The sequence below is a fragment of the Abramis brama genome, assembly GCF_963993115.1.
Source record: "Abramis brama genome assembly, chromosome: 6".
Classification (NCBI taxonomy): domain Eukaryota; kingdom Metazoa; phylum Chordata; class Actinopteri; order Cypriniformes; family Leuciscidae; genus Abramis; species Abramis brama.
In genome coordinates, this window is record NC_139968.1 from 39,103,147 (window position 1) to 39,122,324 (window position 19,178).

Here is a 19,178-nt window from a genome sequence, read left to right on the forward strand (position 1 = left end):
GAATTTCCCTTAAATAGGTATATCTATTCTTTATTATGAAGTTACACAGACATCAGTTGTGTGTTTTTTAGCTGAATTAGGACATCCCGTTTTCTAGATATAATTTACTTGGCACTTATTTGATCCATAACATGAGCTTGTTAACTGTTAAAAGAATGCTTGGTTATTTCTTGTAATTTGGCATCATTTCATCTGTGGTTTAATTTAGCATCACTGAAAGCTTTTTGAGTTTGAGATATTGGTTGATTTATTTATTTTGCTCACGAAAATGCTTGTTGTGAATTTAAGGTAAAATTGAACTTATTAAATGATCCGCAGCACATTCTTACATAATATTATCAAAGAAAATTAATAAATAAATATTACTCCCAAAGTCACCAGAATTGAATGCTTTGGTGTTTTTGCACGCACACAAAAAAAAAAAAACACCCAGAGTGCCCGAGACATTTTAAGGTACTTTATTAAAATGTATGTGGGGCACCAGTGATGATCAAACGCCCTTGACTCAAACAAAGGTGTGTACTATGCACCAAAAGTTCAAAAGTTTAACACATCGAAGCTCAACTGAGAAAACTTTCTGAACACTGTGGGTAACAACATTAAAGAGGCAATGTCCTGACACTAAAGGGCAGGTTCTTCAGAAGTCACAAGTTTGCAAAACAAAAAACTTCCTGCCATCACTTACATGCTGACAGGCCACAGAAACAGGTCTGCTACCTACATTACCAGACCACAAAAACACAAGATGTTTAGTAAGCACAGCGTAGATGCAAGAACAGACCAATTTTTGGTAGAAACGGACGTTAAGTAAAAATATGAGAGTTTTAGAGAATTTTAAAACTTCCCCCTCCCAATATTATGTTAAAATAAACATTTTGTATTTCACTCTAGTTTTGTAAAAGTGTGTCAGAATAAAAAAACAAATGTATTCTTGATATTATTTTAAAATTTCGGTTATAGTTGGCTAAATCAGTCTGAGATTGATTTCTGAGCTCTTCTTTTCTGTTCAGCTCTTCTGGATGTGATGTCATAAACCAGAATAGCAACAGTAGCCACGCCCACCAGAGCAGAGAGGACCAATTGGATCACAGCTTTATTAGAATCACAACAGCAGACACATTCTGAAGGGAAAAAAAGAACAGAAAATATCAATATATAAAATTATTTGATAGTATTCTGCTGATGTGCTGTTGAAGTGATGGTTTGATGCTACCTGAACATGTGTGACAGAGTGTGTTGATGTCCAGATGTGTGGTCTGGTTGCTGATGGGATTGTTCAGCACACAGCTGTAGTTGTTTTTATCCTGATATTCCACCTCCAGAGGTAGAGAGAGACTGATGCTGAGATCAGACGCACTGATGCTGGACAATACACTGATTCCTTTGTACCAGGAGAGAGTCACATGAGTCACATTCAACACTGAACACAGCAGCACACATTTGGACACCGATGATCCTGATGATGATGATGAAGGATTTTGAGGACAGTAACTAGCGATGGCAGGAATAGGAAGACGAGCTGGAGAACATGGAAGAAATATTAATAAAGGGTCTGTGATGTCAATTTCATTTTTAGAGAACCTCTACCTATAAGTACTCACCAATGACAGTAACATTGAAAGTTTTCTTTGAAACTTTATGTCCAATCAACTGTACTTTATAAAACCCAGAGTCTGTGGTTCTGATATTTGTGATGGTCAGAGATCCAGTCTGATGATCCAGCTTCAGTCTGTCTCTGAATCTGTCATTATTTTCAGAGATGACTTGGGAGGATATGTTGAGTTTAGCGATGCAGTCGTCTCCGCACATCCACATTATCAGATCGTCCTCTCGTATTTTATTCACACCAGTCTGTAGGTTGAGAGAATCTCCCTCCATCACTGACACCGACTCCATTTCATCTGCCTCAACACCAAACACACCTGAAACATACAAGGGCACTTTCTCAATCACAGACTAAAGTACTTAAGTAACTTTCTGTTGGATCATTAGTTTCAGTTAAAATTGCTATACTATTATTAAAAGTCATTCTATTTTTACGGAAGCTTCTTTTAGCCACAGAATAAAACCAAAAAAAAAAGTTAATTGGGACTTTATTTCTTGCAATTGTGAGTTTATATCTAGCAGTTCCGATGTAAAACTGGTCAAAACTCATCCAAATGCAGTTTTATTTCAGGAAACAACAATCCAAGCACAAGGAGCAGAAACCAGGAATCCCAGGAGCAGAACTGAGGACACTAACGACACATCCGACAATTAACAAGATCTGACCAAGAACACAGGAAAAACTGGGGTTTATATACACAAGGGGTGATAAAACTACAAACTGACTACAAAATGGCACTAGAAACAGAAAACCGGAAAAAAGACAGGCAGAATACAACCTAAAAGTTCAACTAAAACATGTAACAGAGACCCCCTTTAAGGAGCAGATTCCAGATGTTCCATGACCAAACACAAAAACACAAGAGTCCCGGAGGGTGGTGGAGCGGGGGCGGACCAGGGGAAGGGATAGCAAGCCAGGCCCATGTGATGGAAATAGGCCTGGAGACTGAAGCAGAGCTAGCCAAGTGGAGAGTCAAGGCGGAGCTGGCAGTTCAGGGGACTTGGATGGAGCAGGTGACCAGGGTGGACTCGGCGGAGCTGAAGCCACGGCAGAGCCGGTGTAACAGAGAGAGAGCCCAGAGAGTTTAGTGATTGCCTCCTTGGCCATGACATGTTGCAGCCGCCGAGAAGTGTGTGAAGGCCACACACACACAAGATGGTGGTAGCTATCAAAGGCAGTACAGGTGAAAGTGGTAGGACTTCCAGGACCACTGGACTTGGAAGTATCAGACTTGGAAGCGTTGAGACCACCGGAATTGGAAGCGCTGAGACCACTGGACTTGGAAGCGCTGAGACCACTGGACTTGGAAGCGCTGAGACCACTGGACTTGGAAGCGCTGAGACCACTGGACTTGGAAGCGCTGAGACCACTGGACTTGGAAGCGCTGAGACCACTGGACTTGGAAGCGCTGAGACCACTAGACTTGGAAGCGCTGAGACCACTAGACTTGGACTTGGAAGCGCTGAGACCACCGGACTTGGAAGCGCTGAGACCACCGGACTTGGAAGCGCTGAGACCACCGGACTTGGAAGCGCTGAGACCACCGGACTTGGAAGCGCTGAGACCACCGGACTTGGAAGCGCTGAGACCACTAGACTTGGAAGCGCTGAGACCACTAGACTTGGAAGCGCTGGACTTGGAAGCGCTGAGACCACCGGACTTGGAAGCGCTGAGACCACCGGACTTGGAAGCGCTGAGACCACCGGACTTGGAAGCGCTGAGACCACCGGACTTGGAAGCGCTGAGACCACCGGACTTGGAAGCGCTGAGACCACCGGACTTGGAAGCGCTGAGACCACTAGACTTGGAAGCGCTGAGACCACTAGACTTGGAAGCGCTGGACTTGGAAGCGCTGAGACCACCGGACTTGGAAGCGCTGAGACCACCGGACTTGGAAGCGCTGAGACCACCGGACTTGGAAGCGCTGAGACCACCGGACTTGGAAGCGCTGAGACCACCGGACTTGGAAGCGCTGAGACCACCGGACTTGGAAGCTCTGAGACCACCGGACTTGGAAGCGCTGAGACCACCGGACTTGGAAGCGCTGAGACCACCGGACTTGGAAGCGCTGAGACCACCAGACTTGGAAGCGCTGAGACCACTAGACTTGGAAGCGCTGAGACCACTACACTTGGAAGCGCTGAGACCACTGGACTTGGAAGCGCTGAGACCACTGGACTTGGAAGCGCTGAGACCACTGGACTTGGAAGCGCTGAGACCACTGGACTTGGAAGCGCTGAGACCACCGGACTTGGAAGCGCTGAGACCACCGGACTTGGAAGCGCTGAGACCACCGGACTTGGAAGTGCTGAGACCACTGGACCCGGAAGTGCTGATACCACTTGACTTGGGACCGCAGGACTTGGAAGAGTTTAGACCGTTAGACTTGGGACACTGGGCTTGGAAGCACAGAGGCTGCCGGGCTTGGGAGAGGGCTTGGAAGTTTGTAGCTTCCTCCTGGAAGAGTTGAATTTAGGGGCTCACTTAGCCCAAAATAAATAAAAAAATATCTTGAAAGCAGTTTCCCACTCAGTTCATACAGTTAGCCAGTGCACAAAACTGAACTGTATATTCATCTATAGAGTCCTTACCTTGCCAGGGATACAGAAGTTTCTCTGCTGGATCCATTGTGATTTATTCGGAGAGTAGAATCCAAATGCAGTTTTGTTTACGCAAACAACAATCCAAGCACAAGGAGCAGAAACCAGGAATCACAGGAGCAGAACTGAGGAACTGGTAGGAGGGGTAAGGGAGTGACGCAAGCACGGTGACTTTTATTTTGACGGCGCGACGGACCTTTATTTTGGCGGCGCTGAGAACGCCAGAGCAAACAATGCTCGCATTCTCTGTGTTTATTAGTTAGCAATCTGTCTAACAGTACTGTTTAATATCTTATTAGATAGAACTGTTATAGAAAGTAGACAGTATATTATGAAAAAAGGTTATTAGCCTATGCCGTGTGGTTGATGTCCAGTGTTGCTAGCTGGGCAGATAAACATAATCATGTTTGGCTTGGTCCCCTCAAAGTTGCGTTGGATTTTCTCTTCAGCATAAAGGTTTAGAGACCCATCTATCACTGTTTTCCATGTTTGTATAGTTAGTTTATGAAGTAAATATATAGGCTATAATCTGTGTGTTTACATTCTAGCTGTTTTAAAAATGGCGGGTGCTGGTGTTCCGCGTGCGTTCGGTCAATCAGCGAACACTAACGTCACGGATAGTTCCTATAGTGCTGGTTTAGACCCTACTCTGAAGTAGGACCCAAATTAGTTCCTGCAAATGGAGTTCCTAGAACTAAAATCGTTCCTAGTTCCTGCGGTGCGAACACGCCGACATCCGGGTACTTTAGCCAATAGTTCTAGGAACTGTGAAAAGGTTCCTCCGGTCGGAAAGCGGCTATAGATAAACAAGACACACTTGGGAACAGTCAGGGAACTAATAAACAAGAAAACTACAAACTGACTACAAAATGGCACTAGAAACAGAAAACAGGAAAGAACCGGTATACAACCTAAAATACGGAGAACATATAATATCCGGGTTTATAACTTGCAATTTAGATATAAAGTCAGTTTTGCAAGATATAAAGTCAGAATTCTGATAAATAAAGAATTGCCTATTTTTTTTCCTGTGGCAGAAACAAGCTTCCATGAATTTTACACTAATTTAAAAGTTAAAAGATTTGAATTCAAGTCATTGGGATCTTACGGAAAGAGAAAATACAAAGCAGCATTACACAAAGGAAGCAAAATGGAACTGATGTTTTAAAGTGTGTAGTTATGGAAGATGTTATAAATGGAAAGTTTAATAAAAATAGATTTATTTTCCCTGAAGGCAGTGCTTTAAGTGGGGAAAAAAGTGCTGGTACTCTCGCTTTGACTCTGATTGGCAAAGAAAAAGTAAAGGTACGCTAAAGATTAAAATCTAGAAGTGCTGGTACTGCGTACCGGTGTGTACCGGCCCACTTCAAGCACTGTCTCAATCCTCAAATGCAAATAAAGTCTCAAATACACAAATACTGTAAATCACTGCACTGTTTTTAAACTGTCTCAGTAATACCACAGACTGATAGGATTGTCATTTAGGACAAAGCTAGAACTACAACCAAAAGCAAGAGCATCTCTAAAAATAACTAAGGTGTTAATTTACATTCAGAAATAACATTTTGATAACTTAAAGGGAATGTTTTTAGAGCATACTTTTGTTAGCTGTGACTGTGACGTAGCTGAATACCTTTAGACAAATGTTGTAAGGAAATATAAACCCTTATAAAAATATTTTCGACAGTAGGCCTTTTACACCATTACAAAACTGCATGAAGTGAAAAGCTAAAAACACATTTTAACTTACCATCGAGACGCCAGAAGCACAAACAAAAGAAAACAAACCCGTGAAGCATTTTTATCAGCAGTTGGCTGTCCGTTCTGAGAAAACTTCACTTGAGATGAAACCAAGTGTGAATCCCCCCCCTCCCCCCCTTTACACTTTTCCACCTCCCTCCCCATTCTCATGCACTGACTGTGATTGTGTTTGTTCTACTTGCATATGTTTAACTTATTCTAGTACTTATTACGAAACTAACTGGTGGTAGAAAATATTATTTTTATTAGTTATGACATGCAACCAGTGTATATGTAAAAATTGCTGATATTTCCTATTAAAAAAAGACGTCACATTTCCTAATAATACCATTACTAGCTTGTAAAGTGCAATTTCTCATAATGGTTACATGTGTTTGTATATTAAATAGTAAATGATCATTGTTAAATGGTGCTGACAATTAATTTTAAATAGCCTATTATTGTTGGTGGATTCACTACTTTGTTTAACAACTAACCTGTATTGAGTAACAGGAAAACAGTCTGTTATGATAATGTTAGCAGGACAGGAAAAAGCCCTTTAACCACATGAGACATAAGCACATGCACAACTTATTTGTCCACTCAACAGAACTAGACCTACATATCTTTGTAGATCTTAAGAAATCAGACCACAGCGAGTTTCAGTTTGACTCAGAAATTGAGTTGGTGGTGACAGTGCATTGAAAAGGTCTTCTGTTGGTCTGCTGTAGCCTAATCAAATGTGTTGAAAATAAAAACTTAAACCAACTAATACCATCTTTGTTGTTAATATAACCAACACCAACAAAATGACACTTTTTTATAAGAACATTAGTTTTTCATCAGATTTTGATTTCATGCCAGCCAGCATGGACTCGGAGTGGTCATTAGGATGAACTGCAGATTAAAACACACATAGATCACAGGATGAGCGCCCCCTGTCGGCCAATGTATCTACTGCGAAGCTCATCCCTGCTTAGCATTCCATAAATTTACTTGAACGAGTTAGTGAATATTAATTACTGGATGTGGAAAAGCGGCACCTTCCACGAGGACTCACTAATATTGTCTTTTTCATGTTGTTATTGACTACAGGCTTACGTAGCCTACGTTTGGTTTTCCTCAGTTACGTTGACAGAGACTTTTAATAAAATACTATAGTATTTTAAGTTTACGTGATTACACAAATTTAACACGGACGAGAGAAAATTCAGTAAAACTAGCAACAATTAAAGTTCTTTTTTTTTTTTTTGAGTGAGAATAAATACGTCACATTCGAGTGGTCATGTGCCACATCCTTGATTCCGATCTGAGGAACTTCCTGACATTTACTTCCCAACTTTTCCTCGCAGTCACGCAGATTTACTAGTTTAACAGCGATGATTAAGAATTTGATTCACCAATGAAGTCTATCTGTTGTTGAGATATCGGCTAATTCTATAGAAAATTATGTTAATCGTCGCTGTCGTTTTTTAAGAAACGGAGCGCTACCTAAAGGATAAACAACCGAGAACGCACCTGAACCGATGGCCAAATACAATACATCTTTATTTTAAACCACATTTCACTCTGATCTACATCGGTATGATGATTATCTGTGTTTTATTTGTCTGCCTTTTACTCTTTAAAGGTGAGTACAGAGTTAAAAAAAAAAAAAAAAACTCAGACACTTTCGCTTTCATTTCGTTTTTTTCCATTATTTAATTTAACTACCGTTATTAAACTAGGTGGTTTAACTGACCCCAGGCAACAAGTCTCATTAAAATACTGATGTTGGCAAAACCATTATTATTGTTTCTTTAAACCTTTGTTCTTTATTATTGTTTCTTTAAACCGGATTTTTTTTCTGTAAAGAATGAATAGTTGAAATAGAATAATTAGGCAAATAAAACTTAAAGGAATAGTTCACAAATGAATGAAAATTCTGTCATGATTTACTCACCCTAATGACCTTCCAATCACTACAGAATATGAACATATCATTTTCTGTGGAAAACAAACGAAGATGTTAGCAGAACATCCATGTTGTTCTTTTTCATTCATGGCTTTGAGGGCGAGTAAATCATGGGATCATTTTCATTTTTGGGTGAACTATCCCTTAAAGTCTCATGAAATTGTTTAGACAGAAATTATCTCCATTTGAGATTCTGTTTGTTTGTTCTTCAGGTGTGTTTGGTGTTGATCCAGTGTCAGTGTTGGAGGGAGATTCAGTCACTCTACATGCAGGTCCTACTGAAACACAGAGGATTGAGCTGATACTGTGGACGTTTGGACCTGACAGCACTCGTATAGCTCAGATCAACAAAATGATCAATAAGGTCTCATTATACAATGATGCTCTTGATGGGATATTCAGAGACAGACTGAAGTTAGATGATCAGACTGGAGATCTCACAATCACAAACATCACAACTGAACATGCTGGACTTTATGAATTACAGATCATTGGCGAAAAAGCGGTCCTACCCAAAAAATTCAGTATTATGGTTTATTATGGTGAGTAGTTAAAATATAGTTTGCATTTGGTTTGACTTCATTGCAGTATTGTTCCATACTGGACATATTGTCAGTATGTCAAGTCAGCAGTAAAACTGAGAAGTTACCTTGGTAACTTTTCCACTGACCCCATCATTCATTTATCCTAAATGCAATCTGAACCTACAGTATTTGGTTTCTATTGTAAAGGGTAAAATGAGACCCGAGTCACAGCGCCGGCATATGTTGGTTATTTTGAGACAAGCAACCTGAAGAGACAGAGATAAGTGTAAATCACTTAAAGGAGACATATCATGCTTTTAAATTGTTCCTTTTTACATATAAATCATACATTTGTAGTCTATATAAAGCGGAACTACAATGCTTGGGTCTGAATTCCTCAGTATTATAGCTCCACAGGACCCTTTTCTACCCCTTTTCTGATGTGCGTCTGAGAGCAACTCGTTTTGGTGCGGTCTCTTTAAATACAATTGAGACACTTCATACCCCGCCCACACTCGGTTCAACTCCACCCCGTTCGGCCATTTTTGTAGTTTGATAGCAGAGATACGATTATCTAGCGGCACAGAAACTTTTTATTCACACTTTATTAACAAAATGTCAACAACGGAAGACTTGTCCAGCCAGCCTTAATGTTCGAACCAGAGTCGGAGCGAGATGAAAATGAAGACGACGAACCTGCAGAACAACGTCTTCATATGGATGTATCGCAATGGTGTGTTACTGTATTTACACATGAAACTTTGGTCTTCCGACCTTTTACCACCGTGTCGATTTATTTTGATTAATATGTGCGAGGGAGAGAGAGCAAGACAGCGTCTAGTTTTGGAGACAGTGATGTCTTGTTTACACTTTCGCCTGGCTCCGGAGAGAGAGAGTGAGCGCGCGCGCGACCGGGTCTCTCTCTCTGCTCGTTCTTTCAGTTAAACATGCGTCCTGTAACAAGCGCGGCAGTTCATCTACATTAAACGGTGTAATGAAGCGTGTGGGTTACTACATCCAACAACCGATCATTTTAACTTACCCTCTCGTAACTTCTGCATCCTTTAGCTTGGACTACAAAATTGCAGCGAGAAATAAAAATGGCGGATTGCTTGAAGTGTTGGGCCGGAAGTCAATGTCCTTATTTGGCAGTTCCGCTGCAAATACTGTGACGTAATAGTTCAAAAAACGTCATAGATAACAGAAAAATCGGAACAGGTTGAAAAATATGACCAAAACAGAATATAAAGATATCAACGAAGCACCTTAAGAGAATAATTTCATATTTTCTGTACTTCTAAACACTCCAAATATACAACAAAATGCATTTAAGGGCTAAAAAAGTGCATTTGGCATGATATGTCCCCTTTAAAACCATGGAAGCCAAAAATATCTGCTTAAAAAGTCATAATGATGTGGTTAAAAAGTCAAGTCAAAGTTAATAAAAAGTTTAGTATATCAGGTTTAGAATCAAATAAGTGAATTTTGGTTGAAATATAATGTAGCAATTAAGGGAGTTATTGGCATGCAGTGGCATGCCAATAACTCCCTTAATTGCTACATTTTTCTTCTCATTGAATATCTTGTTTCAGTCAAAAATGCGTCACATGATTGGAGTAAAACGTGTTTGCCAATAATGTCAAATTTCACAGTCGTGATTCTTCCCTTGATTTGTTCTTTCTGATGTAGTCTGATTAGTAGAAAGTGTATTATTTTATATATATGTGTCAAATTTTTGATACACGGACGATTTTGCAGGTTTTCCCACTTACAAAGCATGTAGAAGCATCTGTTATTTTTTTATCATAGGTACTCTTCAACTGTGAGTGACGGAATCTAAAAACAAAATCCAGAAAATCACATTGTATGATTTTTAAGTAATTCATTTGCATTTTATTGCATGACATAGCCTAAGTATTTGATACATCAGAAAAGCAGAACTTAAAGTCCACATGAAATCAAAATTGACCATATTTACTTTGTTTGCCTAAATCGTTTTGTGGTGAACAATTCATCCATGCAAGTCAATCCACACAAAAAAATTTTTTGGCTTCGTAATCTTTAATCAAAATCTGAAAATGCCCCTCCCCTCTGCATTGGAGGACCTTCCCTGATGACGTACGTTTGATGGCTTGGTTTGGGAAACGCTTAACCACTCCCCTCAAACCGTTAAAGCCTGTTTTATACTTCTGCGTCGAACTCACGCCATAGCTACGTCGTAGGCTGTGTGTAGCGCGCGTACCCTTCGGCGTACCCTGACATGCACCTCTCCAAAAATGTAACAACACGTCAACTCTACGCGGACACAAGCGCTGTGATTGGTCTGCTAGAACCCCTCCCTCGGGTTTCACATGCTCCCTCTGCTAGTGTAATTGCGCGTCAACGCAGACAACGTCGCAGAAGTATAAATGAAAACCAACGCGTTGCCTACAGTGTAGAGGCTTCGGCATAGGTCCGACGCAGAAGTGTAAAACAGTTTATACTTCTGCGTCGGACCTACGCTGAAGCCTCTACGCTGTAGGCAACGCGTTGGTTTTCATTTATACTTCTGCGTCTTCGTCCGAGTTGACGTGCAATTACACTTGTAGAGGGAGCATGCGTGAAACCCGATGGAGGGGTTCTAGCAGACCAATCACAGTGCTTGTGTCCGCGTAGAGTTGACGCGTTGTTACATTTTTGGAGATTTGCACGTCAGGGTACGCCGAAGGGTATGCGCGCTACACACAGCCTACAACATAACTATGGCGTGAGTTCGACGCAGAAGTATAAAACAGGCTTTTTAGTCTGTTATGAGCAGAGATGGAGAGGAGGAGCGCTACAGTAAAACCCTGCCCTCTGTTCAATATTCCGTTTCACTGGGAAATACGTCACAACACTGGAGAAAAGTCATTTGCAACTTCCGGTTCACGTGGACTTTAAAGGGACGTTGTAAAGGAATTTCTCCCATCTAGTGGTGAAATTGTATTTTGCATTCAACAAATGGTGCTCTCCAACACCTCGCTTTTTCAAATTAGTGTTGCATCTACGGTAGCCGTTATGTACCATAAAGCTATGAAAAGGATGTCTTCTAATAGCACTTCATCGAGTTCTATCTGTCTATATAATAAAATACACAATTTTTATTTCACACGCGCAAAAATGAACCTTCAGCTGGCATGATAAAAGTACTCGCGCACAAATTCAACAACCGAGAGGTGTACAGGTAGCTGCGAGCGAGCGCCTGGCATACTCTCATAGGTTAACTCTGCTTGTACAGTGGAATCCTGCTCGCGCGCAGCGGGCTTCTGCTCGCGGAATGCTGTTTTGCTCGCGCAGTGGATTTCTGCTCCCTCGAGTCTACACGACTTTTGACAATTTGGGGGCGGAAACCAAGGAAGGCACTGACCCTCTTATGATTGGTCACTTTCATCATGGAAAATCTTGGGAAATCCTAACCCCGCCCACCTTCTGACGCAGCGCGCGTCACTCAGCTCGCTCTGCTACTCCGGTTATCTCTGTGTATATTTTAGGCAACGAAATATGTGATAAAACACCATACTAACTATTTTCGTTTTCATTTAAAGAAATCTTAAACATGATAGCCACACAAATGTGGTTCATGCAATGCGTATTGATTATATTCACTGCACATAACGTTTGCCTATTTATAAAAACAAAACAAAATATAAAACACAAACCTGCCTCTTTTCGTTTTAAATATAATATAAAAACATTAAACATTTTAATATGGCCCAGGCAATATGTGCATTTGTACTAAACAACAGATTTTGCAGTAAACAACATTACAGTTTTTAAATTTTTAAATACAATTATTACAATTTAAAATGACAAAACTCAACCCAGTCTCTTTTTGTTAAATTTCAGTTTTATCAATATTAGCCATGATAAAAGTATAAGTAAAAGGTATAAGTAGCTATACAAATAAAGCAAACAATTCAGTCAAACATACAAAGTCAGCGCTCTAATCTAACCATACAATGGTAATGTTAAATAGCTTATAAAGTTATAAGGACGAAAATGCGCTGTGGAAACGCGTTAGCCTAGTACGTTTTGTCCCTCTCTGCTATTATAGTTTTTCAAGATGGCGGAACTACATGAAAGCCTCCGTGGACCTACCTGTCCCATGTATATAAAGATAAGAAATTCTTCGTTTACGAATATAATTCAGATCATTGGTAGAGTTAATTGTATACCATTGAGGACATATTTAAGAATAAAGATATTGATTTTAGATAATAAAATGCCTAAAAAGATAAACATTGCACCTTTAATATTTGGTACAGAAACCTTTGTTTGCAATTACAGAGATCATACGTTTCCTGTAGTTCTTGACCAGGTTTGCACACACTGCAGCAGGGCTTTTGGCCCACTCCTCCATACAGACCTTCTCCAGATCCTTCAGGTTTCAGGGCTGTCGCTGGTTAATACGGACTTTCAGCTCCCTCCAAAGATTTTCTATTGGGTTCAGGACTGGAGACTGGCTAGGCCACTCCAGGACCTTGAGATGCTTCTTACGGAGCCACTCCTTAGTTGCCCTGGCTGTGTGTTTCGGGTCGTTGTCATGCTGGAAGACCTAGCCACGTCCCATCTTCAATGCTCTTACTGAGGGAAAGAGGTTGTTGGCCAAGATCTCGCGATACATGGCCCCATCCATCCTCCCCTCAATACGGTGCAGTCGTCCTGTCCCCAAAGAATGATGTTTCCAGCTCCATGCTTCACAGTTGGGATGGTGTTCTTGGGATTGTACTCATCCTTCTTCTTCCTCCAAACACGGCAAGTGGAGTTTAAACCAAAAAGCTCTATATTTGTCTCATCAGACCACATGACCTTCTCCCATTCCTCCTCTGGATCATCCAGATGGTCATTGGCAAACTTCAGACAGGCCTAGACATGCACTGGCTTGAGCAGGGGGACCTTGCGTGCGCTGCATGATTTTAATCCATGACGGCGCAGTGTGCTACTAATGGTTTTCTTTGAGAGTGTGGTCCCAGCTCTCTTCAGGTCATTGACCAGGTCCTGCTGTGTAGTTCTGGGCTGATCCCTCACCTTTCTCATGATCATTGATGCCCCACGAGGTGAGATCTTGCATGGTGCCCCAGACCGAGGGAGATTGACCGTCATCTTGAACCATTTTCTAATAAGTGCACCAACAGTTGTTGCCTTCTCACCAAGCTGCTTGCCTATTGTCCTGTAGCCCATCCCAGCTTTTGCAGGTCTACAATTTTATCCCTGATATCCTTACACAGCTCTCTGGTCTTGGCCATTGTGGAGAGGTTGGAGTCTGTTTGATTGAGTGTGTGGACAGGTGTCTTTTATACAGGTAACGAGTTCAAACAGGTGTAGTTAATACAGGTAATGAGTGGAGAACAGGAGGGCTTCTTAAAGAAAAACTAACAGGTCTGTGTGAGCCGGAATTCTTACTGGTTGGTAGGTGATCAAATACTTATGTCATGCAATAAATAATTATTTAAAAATCATACAATGTGATTTTCTGGATTTTTGTTTTAGATTCCGTCTCTCACAGTTGAAGTGTACCTATGATAAAAATTACAGACCTCTACTTGCTTTGTAAGTAGGAAAACCTGCTAAATCATCTGTGTATCAAATACTTGTTCTCCCCACTGTATTCCATTAAGGTGCCTCTATTTAGATAAATATATAAAGGTTGATTCACCTGTATATGATCATTTTCTGTTTATTCTCGTGTTCTCTAGCTCGTCTGCCTGTTCCTGTCATCATCAGTAACTCTTCACACTGTTCTTCATCATCATCATCATCATCATCATGTTCATTGGTGTGTTCATCAGTGGTGAATGTGAGTCATGTGACTCTCTCCTGGTACAAAGGAATCAGTGTATTGTCCAGCATCAGTGCGTCTGATCTCAGCATCAGTCTCTCTCTACCTCTGGAGGTGGAATATCAGGATAAAAACACCTACAGCTGTGTGCTGAACAATCCCATCAGCAACCAGACCACACATCTGGATATCAACACACTCTGTCACACATGTGCAGGTATGTCAGCGCTGATTTGTTCTGCTCCACATTGTTAATACCTCTCAACTTTATTTACAGTTCTCAGGTTTCCCATAAATACAGCATCTGTATTTTTAGTAATCTGACCCATTTCAGATCTCAGTTATTGGATATACTCACAAGTTTTGTGTTAATTCTCTCTGATCTACCGTTTTACAGTGGACGAGCCGACGATCAAAACAGAAAGAGGTCATATAGTGCTGATCTGTGTTTTTGTTGGAGTATTTGTTTTAGTCATGGCTGCTGTTGGAATATTCATCACCTGCAGGAAATATAGAAATACTGATGTGGGTAAGTATGATCTGCAGTTAGATAATAGAAAATGTGAGATTTATTGTGAAAAAAAGAGTATATATCTAGTTCAGTTAAGTCGTGGGTGATTTCGAAACACTGATTCATGAAGCTTCGAAACTTTTACAAATCTTTTGTTTTGAATCAATGGATTGGAGCGTTTATCAAACTGTCAAAGTCACGTGATTTCAGTAAATGAGGCTTCGTTACATCATAACTTTTTCAAAATGTTTTGAAATTTCAATGATTCACCGCCGCTGTGAGGCATTGATCTCTGTGAAATCATGGAGATTCAATGAGATTGCCCACTAGTGGCGAACCATTGAACATGTGATTTTTACCCGATCTCTGATCAGTTTTATACATGTGTAGATGTTTAATGGGACATTTGTATATTAAAGGAATAATAGAAGTTAAAAGTCTCTTATTGGCCTGTTTAGCTGAACCATCCATGGAACAAACAAAACAACCCATAAAAATTGATAAAATAACACGTATTTTACAGACACTTAATATTTAATGGTATTTGATGATTAGTTCATTGCATTTGATGCATTTATTTTTTTCAATGAAACATTTGCAATGGGTTTGTAAAAAGCTGCTTTTATGCATGTTTAGCCTGAGTTTTTGTTGCATTTGCACTGTTCTGGCCAGCAGTCGTCACCAGCGCGTGTGGTGTTTTGAAAGCTTCGGAATTCTAATCATTTTGCAAAGCAATTTGATGAATCGATTCAAAGCTTTGAAAAGCTTTGTTTCTCCCATCACTAGTCACGAAACTCTAAAGGGTGCAGGCTTTACATTGAATCGCGAAGCATCACATCATTACCACATGGCACAAGATGACCCTGGCCCCTGTGCTGAACCTGCAGCCAATGAGATTGCTTGCTCAACATTTAAATATTATGGCTCAGTGTTTTCTGTAGGGTAGCCCTGCATTGGTTCCTCTGAAACCCTCCGCCTTCCCCAGCTCCACCTGCCTGGATCTGCTGTCTATTTATGCAGCAGCAGCAGCAGCATATCTTAGCAGTGTATCTGAGTCTATTCTGTTATTAAACACCACTACAATGTTTAATCTCTACCTCCATTCCCGTTTGTTCAGCAGACGAGGACGTTGCTGAGAAAGATGAACTGAAGACTGTGTTAGTGACGGTGGGAAAGTCCGTCACTCTAAACACTGGCATCACTGAAATACAAAGCTGTGATGTGTTACAGTGGAGGTTTGGAGAATCAGGCACAGAGCAAACTAATCCTTTTGAAGTCATTGCCAGACTGGATGAACTGAACAATAGCGGTTGTCACGATCATGATGACCGAGTTCACCTGGATCGCAAAACTGGATATCTCACAATTAATGACATCAGACCTACAGATTTTGGCATTTATAAACTAAATATCACCAGGAATGGCAGAAGTATGATCTCCAAGACATTTCTTGCCCAAGGTGAGTAGCTCAAACCTGTCAGTGTAATAAAGTTATATCAAATAATACATTTTACTCGATTTATTGGCTAAATTTGGCCCTCTTGTATATTTGAAGCATATTTGAGTAGTTGTAGTTGTAACATCAACACTTTTTGACACTATCTTATAGATTCCTTAGAAAAAGAAGATGTGCCAGAGGAGACAGACTCACTGTTGAAGGATGGACAGATCTCTGAAAGCTCTTGTCTATAGCGAGCCTTCAAGTCTATCACCCTGGAAAATGTGTTTGAAATGACAGTAATGACAAAGGGTTTCTTCTAACTCCACACTAACATTTTTTTTATTTTTTATTTTAGTTATTAGTTATTTTAAAGTTAATGGAACATGTTACCATTAACCGTGATCTTGTCTGTTATGCAGATATTTAATGTCATGTATTTTTCATGTCTGTTTCATTATATAGTTACAGTTTAACTGTTTTGATCAAAACAGGTGTTTAAAAGTTTTCTGTACTCTAGTGGACAACCAAGGTCCTGTCCCAAATGACACACTCATGCGCACTTTCGGCCTTATGGACTTAAAATGGCTGCCGTGTGCGCATGTCCATTAAGTCCATGAGACCGTAGGGTGTCCCATTTGTCATTTTAGGTTTGAGAATGGTGTTCGTGAGCACCCCCTTTGCGGTCGTTGTATTACGAAGATGTGGACTCGGAGGAAGACCGCAAGTGTTTAGGGTGCCAATTGGGACAGGGGCCAATATGTTGGGATTGTGGGTTTCATTACAGTTTTATGTGAAAGAGAAACTGCAATGTTTTGTCTGAAACTAATTTAAGTCTCATTAAATACCAAACATGGATTTGTTTTTATAACTTTTTTAATATTAATAAAAAAAAACGAAGAATAATGGTGTTAAGTCTCATTAATTGTCTTGGTAAGTATAAAGTATATTATAAAATTTGCAGTGAAATTATTCATTTTAAGCTAAAATTATAAGGCTGCATTTTTGTCTTGAAGATATTAGAAAAACATTAGTTTGACTTTGATCTTACACTTTCACACCCATTCACTGCGTCATTTTTACGAAACACAGATTTATTATGTTTTCCCACCAGTGAAATGATCAAGAACAGTCTTGGCATTAATAAAAGTCATTCTATTTTTATGGAAGCTTGTTTCAGCCACAGAATAACTAAAAAATTAAAAGTTAATTGCAACTTTATATTTTCCAATTATGACTATTTCTTCCTATTCCAAGTTTATATCTCAGAATTCCGATGTAAAACTGGTGAAACTCATCCAAAAGCAGTTTTGAAAGCAAACAACAATCCAAGGACAAGGAGCAGAAACCAGGAATCCCAGGAGCAGAACTGAGGACACTAATGACAAATCCAACAATGAACAAGATCTGATCAAGAACACAGGAAACACTGGGGTTACACACACACAAGGGGTGATAGATAAACAAGACACACTTGGGAACAATCAGGGAACTAATAAACAAGAAAACTACAAAATGGCATTAGAAACAGAAAACAGGAAAGAACTGGCCAGAATACAACCTAAAAATCCAAGTAACAGAAACACATGGAAATGGAGAACATATAACATCCGGGTTTATAACTCGCAATTCTGACTTTTTCTCGTAATACCAAGTTTAGATTTTGTTCCTGTGGCAGAAACAAGCTTCCATTAATTTTGCACTAATGAAAAAGTTAAAAAAATTTCAAGTCATTGGGATCTCACGGAAAGAGAAAATACAAAGCAGCATTACACAAATGAAGCAAAATGGAACTGATGTTTTAAAGTGTGATGGAAGATGTTATAAATGGAAAGTTTAATAAAAAATTGATTTTCCTTTATTTATTTATATAGGACAATTTTAGCACTTTGAGTCTCTTTTCTGGTTTGTTTTGGATGAACTAGAGTGGTGGACACATACATTTTGACAATGGGTCCTGTCTCGACTTTCTGACTCGTTTAGAATCGCCTTTGACCGCTTCAGAGTGGCTGGCTACGGGCATGCACAAACATGTCCTTAAAACAACTGTGCAAACTGTGCAACTCATCGAGTGGTTAGTGGTGTTCGTTGATGATTAAAAACAAATATATCGGCGCAATATATGATTGCAATCCGTGTTATTTGCTATAGTGGAACTATTTTTTCAGATACCTCACAACTGCGTATAAACTTCCGCTCGATATTTGAGTCTGAAGCGCAGTAATATCAACAAGCAATGAGTCCTCCAGCAGAAATCAATGCGATTTTACAAAATGCCGAATAAAACACAACAGAAACTGTATTTCGCTACGCTACTTGTTTTGGAACATCAACGAACACCACTAACCCCTCGGTGAGTTGCACAGTTTTGAAAACGAACGTTAAGGGTTGTTTTAAGGACATGTTCGTGCATGCCCATAGACAGCCACTTTGAATCCGTCAAAGGCGACTCTAAACCTAAACGAGTCAAAAAGTCGAGACAGGTCCCATCAAAATTTCTGTGAGAAGAGACTCAAAGTGCTAAATACCGGAATTATCCTTTAAGTGGGGAAAAAGTGCTGGTACTCTCGCTTTGACTCTGACTGGCAAAGTACCGTCTGTGACCAACCAAATTATGTGACCCTATAGGCACTGTAGTGACGGGTTGGGATTAGGATTGGGATCAGGTTGGATTAGTTCAGTACAGCGCCTAGGGTCACAGAATTATTCGGCACATCACCGACAAAATGTGAGAAGTGGTGATATGCAAGAAAAAGTAAAGGTACGCTAAAGATTAAAATCTAGATGTGCTGGTACTGCGTACCGGTGTGTACCGGCCCACTTTGAGCACTGTCTCAAATCTCAAATGCAAATAAAGTCTCAAATACACACATACTGTAAATCACTGCACTGTTTTTAAACTGTCTCAGTAATACCACAGACTGATAAGATTGTCATTTAGGACAAAGCTAGAACTACAACCAAAAGCAAGAGCATCTCTAAAAATAACTAAGGTGTTAATTTACATT

The 19,178-nt window shown here is 40.2% G+C and overlaps 2 protein-coding genes across 4 annotated transcripts; one reads left to right on the top strand and one right to left on the bottom strand.

Moving 5' to 3' along the window:
- Positions 1-442: 442 nt before the first annotated feature.
- Positions 443-6,103, bottom strand: LOC311084645 (uncharacterized protein). 2 transcript variants are annotated; one of them, XM_084116827.1, is made up of 5 exons: positions 5,957-6,103; positions 4,198-4,331; positions 1,602-1,922; positions 1,214-1,519; positions 443-1,121 (listed from the first exon to the last, which is right to left on the bottom strand). In XM_084116827.1, exons 2-5 carry the CDS (start codon positions 4,232-4,234, stop codon positions 970-972), a joined length of 816 nt encoding a protein of 271 aa, XP_083972953.1. In that variant the 5' UTR covers positions 4,235-4,331; positions 5,957-6,103; the 3' UTR covers positions 443-969. The 2 variants fall into 2 exon arrangements, with proteins under 2 accessions (XP_083972953.1, XP_083972952.1); XM_084116826.1 differs by lacking the exon at positions 4,198-4,331 and having other exon boundaries at positions 5,957-6,070.
- Positions 6,104-7,235: 1,132 nt separating this feature from the next.
- LOC311084280 (SLAM family member 5-like) lies at positions 7,236-17,055 on the top strand. Of its 2 annotated transcripts, none has more exons than XM_084116213.1 (6): positions 7,236-7,576; positions 8,113-8,442; positions 14,139-14,438; positions 14,619-14,750; positions 15,850-16,191; positions 16,342-17,055. In XM_084116213.1, the coding sequence occupies exons 1-6, from the start codon at positions 7,531-7,533 to the stop codon at positions 16,422-16,424; spliced, it is 1,233 nt and encodes a 410-aa protein (XP_083972339.1). In that variant the 5' UTR covers positions 7,236-7,530; the 3' UTR covers positions 16,425-17,055. The 2 variants fall into 2 exon arrangements, with proteins under 2 accessions (XP_083972339.1, XP_083972340.1); XM_084116214.1 differs by having other exon boundaries at positions 15,853-16,191.
- Positions 17,056-19,178: the final 2,123 nt, after the last annotated feature.